Source organism: Gracilinanus agilis, chromosome 1 (genome assembly GCF_016433145.1).
Source record: "Gracilinanus agilis isolate LMUSP501 chromosome 1, AgileGrace, whole genome shotgun sequence".
Taxonomy (NCBI): domain Eukaryota; kingdom Metazoa; phylum Chordata; class Mammalia; order Didelphimorphia; family Didelphidae; genus Gracilinanus; species Gracilinanus agilis.
The window spans coordinates 502,182,247-502,190,696 of NC_058130.1; the positions used below are offsets into that span (position 1 = coordinate 502,182,247).

At 41.3% G+C, this 8,450-nt stretch overlaps 1 protein-coding gene across 7 annotated transcripts in view; it reads right to left on the reverse strand.

Moving 5' to 3' along the window:
• The window catches only part of TRIM55 (tripartite motif containing 55), a 71,742-nt gene extending 63,545 nt beyond the window's left edge, over positions 1-8,197 (reverse strand). For all 7 annotated transcript variants that reach the window (XM_044665993.1, XM_044665999.1, XM_044666022.1 and 4 more), the window contains exons 1-2: positions 8,030-8,197; positions 6,783-6,955 (exon numbers count right to left, since the gene is read on the reverse strand). In XM_044665993.1, the coding sequence (XP_044521928.1) occupies positions 6,783-6,955; positions 8,030-8,197 (341 nt within the window). The remainder of the gene's footprint in view (positions 1-6,782; positions 6,956-8,029) is intronic.
• Between the last annotated feature and the right edge of the window lie 253 nt (positions 8,198-8,450).

Genomic DNA, 8,450 nt, shown 5'->3' on the forward strand with positions numbered 1-8,450 from the left:
CCCATTTTCCAGAGTTCTCAGAAGAGGTGAAGATTTCTCTGGAACGGAAGATGACAAGCCCCCCAGACCCTAATAAATATGCCAACCCTGATCCACAGAGTGGGGAAGCTGCTACTCTGGGGCTGCTACTCCACACCTGGAGAGCTGCTATTCTATCAGCCCCAGAGAGGCTACTTTACTAGCCCCTGAGTTTATCCATCAGCCCTAAGGCTACTAGATTAACCCTCAAACTATTCCACCAGCTTAGTCTATTATGTCACCATAAATCTTTTCTTCAAATAAAATTCTTTTCTTACTTCTGGATTGGATGGAGTATGAATTTCCTATTCTTGGGACAAGACCCACTACAAACTTAGGTATGTTTCTCCCACAACAATTTGGGTTGAAATTCTTTTTCTGTGTCTCACCAGCATGAACCTGGGCACATAACTTAGCTTCCTAGAGCCTCAGTTTCCTCAACTGTAAAATGAAGGAATTAGACTAGATGGCCATAAAGATTCCTTCCAACTCTAAATGTATTATTTATGTATATTCCAGGGGCCTCCCAGAGCCACTCTAAGGTTCAGAGGGTGCTGGTTGAGTTAGCCTGCTCCTGGGCAATTCATGAGATTCATGATCAGTCATCAGTGTCTTAGAGGACCTTGGAGAATAATTTTTGGTCTTGCTACTCCACAAAGATCCCTCAAAGGCAACTCTTTGAATACAAAAGGATAAAGAGGTGTGGCTAAACACAAAGATATACCGCATCCACCTCAATGTAAAAGGTTCTATCATTCCCCTTTCACAATTAATTTACCTCCAAATTCCTATACTTGGCTTTTTCTAGTGGAGCAGATTAGCTAAGACGAAACATCACTCTGTTGTTTCCCAAGCATCACACATTAAAGTTTGGATTTCTTACTTTTCCCCTAATCATCTAGACCAGTGATTCCCAAAGTAGGTGCCACCGCCCCCTGGTGAGTGCTGCAGCGATCCAGGTGATGGCCACAGATGCATTTATCTTTCCTATTAATTGCTATTAAAATTTAAAAAAAAAATAATTTCCAGGGGGCTAAGTAATATTTTTTCTGGAAAGGGGGTGGTAGGCCAAAAAAGTTTGGGAACCACTGATCTAGATAATCAAGTTATTGCTACCATTATAATTTTACATGTATCAAGTTCCCAGGACTACCTAGCATTAAAGATAGGGGTTTGGAGGCAGCTAGTTGACTTAGCAGATTGAGAGCCAGGCCTAGAGTCTAGAGGTCATAGGTTCAAATCTAAAACATCTACTTAAGGAGAGTGTCCAGGCCAGCCCCCAAGCTATACTGTTCTAAACCCCTCCATCACTGCCCCCTTCTCCAGATACCTTTCTGCCACCCCCTGTTCTCCAGTTTCCTTTTGTGGATTATCTTCTCCCATTAGATGGTAAGCTCCTTGAGGGCAAGAATTGTCTTGCCTTTCTTGTGTCCCCAACACTTAGCACAGGGCCTGGCATGTAATAGGTGCTTAATTAATGTTTATTGATTCACTGACCACAGTTTTGAGGTTGTAATTAATGCATAGTCAATAATTAATTTCTTCCTCTTCATATAGCTGCTCTTGAGCCATATTATCTAAAAAGAGTATTGAACAAGTAATTTTGTTCTTAGTCCTCGAAGTTACTTAATGTTCAAGTTCTGCTTCCAGCTGTGTGACTCTAGATGAGACACTTAATCCTATAATGCCTGGGGTAACTCCCTTTATGGGGTAACTAGGTGGCACAGTGGTTAGAGTACCAGGCCTAGTCAAAAAGACTCATCTTCTTGAGTTCATATCTGGCCTCAGACACTAAGTTGTGTGACCCTAGGCAAGTCATTTAACCCTATTTGCCTTGGTTTCCTCATCTGTAAAATGAGCTCGAGAAGGAAATGATAACCCACTCTGGTCTCTCTGCCAAGAAAACTCCAAATGGAGACAGAAGGCATCAGACACACCTGAAAACACCACCACCACTACCACGACAACTTGCTTACAAGGAGATCCGGTGAAATCACAGAACTCTTTTGATTTCGTGGGAGGAAGGATTCCTAGAGAGGAAGTTTCTTTGACCAATTTGGATTGGCCACTGTTCCTAAAACCCAGTTACAGGATCACACGCATCTAGCAATAATAATTTATTTAACCAAGTTAAGTAATAATAAAACAATGTGCACAAACAGAACCTTTTAAGGTTTATGAGGTACTTCCTTCACAATGAACCAGTTAGTGCTAGAATGATTATCCCTGTTTTAAAGATGAGGAAAATGAAGAATAGATTCGTATAAATATCTAGTACTGTGTAAAGAGAATCTAAACATGGTCTGTTATTCTTCTTTATCTCTCTACATATGTATATGTGCATATAGAAGGTATATGCATATATTCAAGTAAACATGAGTGTCTTGTGTGTATACATACATATATGCATTCGAGTATATACACATATTCCAATAAACACAAGTGGTTTAAAGGTACACATTTACATGTGTGCATTTAGAGTGTATATACATGTCCATATAAACACAGGTGCTTTGCATATATACACACGTGCTTGTAGAACATTCTTGTGTGTACGTTTGCAATTTGCGTGTGCATTGGAGTATGCACTCCTATTTATCTAAACATGAGTGTTGTGTGTATGTGCACATATGTTGTGTAGCATGCATACATGTACAGGCGTGTAGACACCCGTGTGCTATATGTTGAGCACGTGTGTAGAGCATATACATGTGTGGTATGCTTATTTATAAATTGTACATTTATTTCATGGGAACGAACATCACTGGATCTAGGTTGGAATCCCAACTTTGGGCCTCCATTTTTGTCCTCACCCATAAATGAAGGCATCAGAGCTCTTGATCCCTGTGGTCCCTTCTACCTCTCAATGTTTGAAGACACAAAGAAGAGACCATCTAAAAGTGTCTCTTCTTCACTACTTCTTTATGGCTTAATAATGGCTCTGGTTTCTATTTGTTCAAATTCTTACAGAAGCTGGGTTGGAAGGCTCCAAGTTTATTATATATATTTTAAACCCTTACCTTACATCTCAGAGTCAGCACTGTGTCTTGGTTCCCAGGCAGAAGAGTGGTAAGGGCTAGGCAATGGGGGTTAAGTGACGTATCTGAGACTAAATTTGAACCCAGGGCCCCCATTCCCTAGGCCTGGCTCGCAATCCACTGAGCCATCTAACTTCTCCTTATTATACTTTTTACTTCAGTTCTGATAATATTAGTTCTGTGCTTCCTTCATGGCACACACTGTTCTTTCTAAGCACAGAGGATATTAAGATGATAACTGAGATTTCCTCTACTGAAGGAGTCTGCAATTCTTTAGTATTCCTTTCCAAAACAGAATATTGTTAATAAGCCAATTCATTCTCAAACACATAGTAGCAGCCATTTCAAGCTTTGCAGATGACATAAAGCTTGGAGGGAGAGCGAACATGTTGAATAGCAGAGTTCTGACTCAAAGTGACTGAGTGCAGGTAAAAGCATGGAAAACTGAGCTCAGTCAAATTAGATGGCATTTCAAAGGGAAAAACCGAATTTTACACGGGTTCCAAAAATCAACTTCAAAAATATAGTATGAGGGAGCCACAGCTAGGCAAAAGGTCTGAGAAAAAAGAAGTAGGGGTTTTAGAGGCCTGTAAGTTCAGTGAGGAAATCCCCTTCCCCTCCCACTCCTCCTCATTACCCTCAAAAAAAATCCAGTGATATAACAAGGCTTCAATGAGAGGCATGATGTCCCAAATGGGAGAAGTAAAAGGCCTGCTATGCTTTTTTTCTGCTGGTCTACCCCATCTGGAATGCCATCTTCACTTCTTGCAGGGTAGCTAGGTGGCACAATAGATAAAGCACTGGGCAAGGACCAGAAAGATTCATCGTCCCAAGTTCAAATCTGGTTTCAGGGGCTTACTACCTGTGAGACCCTGGGTGAGTCATTTATCTCTGTCTCAGTTTCCTCATCTGCAAAATGATCTGGAGAAGGAAATAACAGACCACTCTAGTATCTTTGCAAGAAAACCCCAAATGGGGTCATGAAGAGTCAGATACAACTGAAATGACACAACTACCACAAGAGCTGTGCTATACTTTCCCTGGTGGCCTCCCATATGGAACACCATCTTCACTTCTTGGCACCACCTTTTAGGAAAGATGTAGATAGACAAGCTGACATACATCCAAAACAGGACAACCCAGACAATGAAAAGACTGGAGGATGTGCTATACTGGGAAGGGTTGAAGGAAGTAGGGATGCTTAGCCTGGAGAATGGGAGACTTAGAGGAGTACATGACAGGTGCCCTCCAATATCTGAAAAGCTGTCTTGTGGAAGACAGAATGGGCTCGTGTTCCTTGGACCCTGAGGACAAAACTGGGGACAGTCAGTAGAGGTCGCAGAGGGAAGATTTCGGTTTAATGTAGTATAAAACTTCTTAGCAACTAGAACTAATCAAATGTGGAATGGTCTACCTTAGGAGATAGTGGTGTTCCCTCTCTCAAGACACCTTCAATAAAAGAAGGCATAAGTGGTGTGATGGATAGCACTAGGTTTAGGATTCAGAAGGCCTGAGTTCAAATCTAGCCTTAGCTACAGACTGATTTTGTGGTGTGTGGTCACTTTACTTCTGTTTGCCTCAATTTCCTCATCTATAAGATATGGATAATAATAGCTCTTACCTCCTAAGTTTGCTGTAAGGATCGAATGAGATAATTATAAAGCTGAGTACCATACCTGAGACATATTAAATACTATATAAATGTTAATTATTAACCAAGGAACGTTATATACAGCAACAGAAATATTGTCTGAAAACTAACTTGTATATGTCCACTTCCAGAGAATGAACTGATATAATAGAAACATAGCAACAAATAGTTTTTTATATATAGATATATGTAAGTCTTCTTGTTAAATTATGCTTTCTTTAAATGAGGGAGAGGAAGGAGGGAGTTAACTGGTTATTTTCAACAAACAAATAAATAAATTTAAATTATTTTTTAAAATGCTTGTTTCCTTCCTCCTGTTCCTCTTGTATAATAATTGATGACCATGTCATAGCATGAATTTCCACTAAGGTAAGAGCCGGACTAGAAGATCTCTAAAATCCTTTCAGAGAAATAACTGAGATTCTGTATGTCCACTAATCCCTTTTATTCTCTTGGGAACAGAATCCAGTGTCTCATTGGAAAAGACTAATATGGAAAAATATTTTTGAGCATATAAAGGAGTATTCTCTTATTACTCCTTTACAAGGTGATAATTCTTTCTCAAAGTTAATTCTTCATCAAGGTGAAGGGGGCCTTTGTTCTAATGTTGGTAATGGCTCCTAGAAAATGTTCCAATTTACCAAATTTAATGATTTTTTAAGGAAGACTGATAAAGGCATAGGAGGTCACACATTTGGCCTATATCCTTATACTTGGCATTTAAAATGTAATCTAAAGGGCTAGGGAAAGAGACATGGAGAGAACCAGAAGTGAGATAAGTAGAGAGATGTTGTTCAAAGGTACCTGAATCGACCACCTGATGCTACTGTAATACCTCCTCTAGTTGGCAAGTATGGATTTGAGGCCTATTCTTGCCCAACAAAACAAGGTTCCATTTCCCTGCAAGGGAAGTCCTTCTAAGAACCCTGTGGCCACGGGAAAGTAGGGAACCACCCAGCCATAAACATGGCAGCAGATAGAAACACTGATGGAATGGTAAGGAGTTCCTGGGCCAAATGTAGAGCTTCAGAAATAAAACCCAGTAGTTGGAGAGGGTCAGGAATGGAGCAATAGAGGACTTCCTGAACTAACAGAGGGATTCTGGGACCACACCTCCTGGACAAAAAAAAAGAGTCATTACTGGACAACACATCAATCTGGGCCAGACCTTATACAAATAAAAGGAGTTTTTGGACAACACCAAGTTGCTGGACCCATCAGAGGAGTTTTCATATCAAACAGAAGAAAGAACTAAGGAGCAGCAAGGAACAGAGCAACAATGCAGAGGTTCACACTTGGACCTTTCTCTTCACTGGTACTGAAAATTATGTGGACAGTAAGGGTTTAGAGATAAAGGGTTGACTCTTTAACAACTCCACATGCTTTCTTTCTGTGGCAGTCTCAACCCTAGGGTGGTCTTATAAGCCTGGAGAAGCCCACTGGAGAGAACAGTGTATGGGTTTGGGAAGGAGTCCTTTTTGTTTTTTGTTTCTTTGGTCAGGTTAAACAATGCCTGTTCTATAGTCAATCTGCTTGCATGTGAACTAGTACCTGAGCATGAGACAAATCTTGATTTTCCTAGGGCTAATCATTGTGGGGGGCAAAACAAGACAATCAGAGATTTCTCTGTGATACCCTCGAGTTTGATACTGGACCGTGTAAATCCAAAGCTTCAGCCTAGGCCATGCATCACATGAGAAATACTTAGTCTATATTCTGTATTTTTGAATAGTAGAGCAGAGACCTATGTCCTATCAGCAAGCACTCACAAAGTAGCCTTGGTATAAAAAAGTATGATGGGGACAGCTAGATGGCTCAGTGGATAGAGAGCCAGACCTAGAGATGAGAAGTCCTGGGTTCCTACAGCATCTGGCACTTCCTATATATGTTACCCTGAGCAACTCAATTAACCCCAATTGCCTGGTCCTTACTACTCTTCTGTCTTGAACTGGCACTTAGTACTGATTCTAAGACAGAGGTTAAGGGTTATTTTTTTTAAAAGTCAGAGAAAGAAAGAAAAAAAATATATATATATATATATATATATATATATATATGATACACTAGACTGTTACCTGGTGGACTCCTGCTTGTAGATGTCAATGATGTTTTCCACCAGCAAGTTCCTCTGAAGTCCATACACCCCATGTCTGTCCAGAACCACTTCATGTCTGCAGGAGGGGCACCTGAATCGACCACCGGATGCCACTGTAGTACCTCCTCTTGTTGGCAAGTATGGATTTGAGGCCTGTTCTTGCCCAACAAAACAAAAAACAACAATTCAGTAATGACACAGGTAACTTTTCACAGACCTCTCAAGCTTCCCCACTTTTAAATTGTTCAAACAACCCCAACATCGAGTTTTACTACCTAATAGTCCTTCAGGGTCCCACTCACATGCAAAATTGCAAATGCTAATTCAAACAATGGAATTATTCCTGGTATCAAAGATTCCTTCCCCACTTTGTCCCAAGGAAATGATCTTAAATTCAAATGGCATGTAAGTTTATATCACTAACCTATTTGCATTACCAACTAAATCTTTGTTTCTCTCCACAAAGATCTGGTAATCAGGATACAAATCTCAAGTCAAAAAGCATTTATTAAGTATTTGTCATGGCTGTATTACATGACTTGGGAGGGGCAGGGCTACAAGCAGGCCCAAAGGCTTAGGCTCCCTAACCAAAGATATTCATGTCCAAAAATCCCAAAGGGGAACTCAACTTTAATCTAAAGAAATATAAAGTCTATTTATGAAAACAGGGCAGCTATGTGCCAAAGTGGATAGAGTACCTGGCCTGAAGTCAGGAAAACTGTTTCCCAGTTCAAACCTGGCCTCAAATACTTCTTAGTTGTGTGATCCTAGGCAAACCACTTCACCCTATTTGCCTCAGTTTCCTCATCTATAAAATGAACTAAAGAAGGAAATGGCAAACCACTCCAGTATCTCTGCTGAGAAAACCCCAAATGAGGCAAAAGACTGAACAACAATATATGGAAACAGCTCAAGGCAGTTGGGTAAATCCCCCTCAGGAGTACCCAAAGGGGAGAGAAAATTCATTTCAAACTTTGAAAGGTGGATTTATTTTCCTTCTTTCTAAAGAGGGCTGGTTTTTAGTGTCTGAAACCCTACTCCCTCATAGGAAGTAGGAGAGATTACAAACACCACAGAAAACACAAGTACCAAAAATGGACAAAGTCACTCTCCTGCCCCCAGAACAAATTGAGGCCTGTGAAATTCTCAGCAGGACCTAGAGCTCTTGTTTCTGGCTGCTCCTTGTACCCCACATACCCTCCACCCTAAAGGAGCAAACAAGCCTACCTGGAAAATGTCACTGGCACACTTTCTACACAGGTTGTGCTGACACGGAAGAATCACCACAGGTTTTGTGAACATTTCCAAACAGATGGGACAGATAAGCTGCTTCTCCAGGGTGTCCATCGTCTGCTGTTCCTTGGAAAGAGACTTGTAATTCAGAGCTGTACTCATCTCCCCGCCGGCCCTGGGGCGTGTGGTGCCAGGAGAGGGGGACTGGGGTGGACGCAGGGCTAAACTCAAGGGCCCGCTTCCTTGAAAGAATCGCCAGGGTAGGGTGTGCTCAAGTGTTCTTTAGGTTTCTTTGGCTAGAGGGCATTGTCTCGAGCCAGGCTGGTGCAGAGTGGGGGCTGAGGCTGTTTTTAGCAGCCCCTCATCACATGCTGTCAGGCCAGCCTGTCCATATATGCCTGTGACGGGTGGGGGA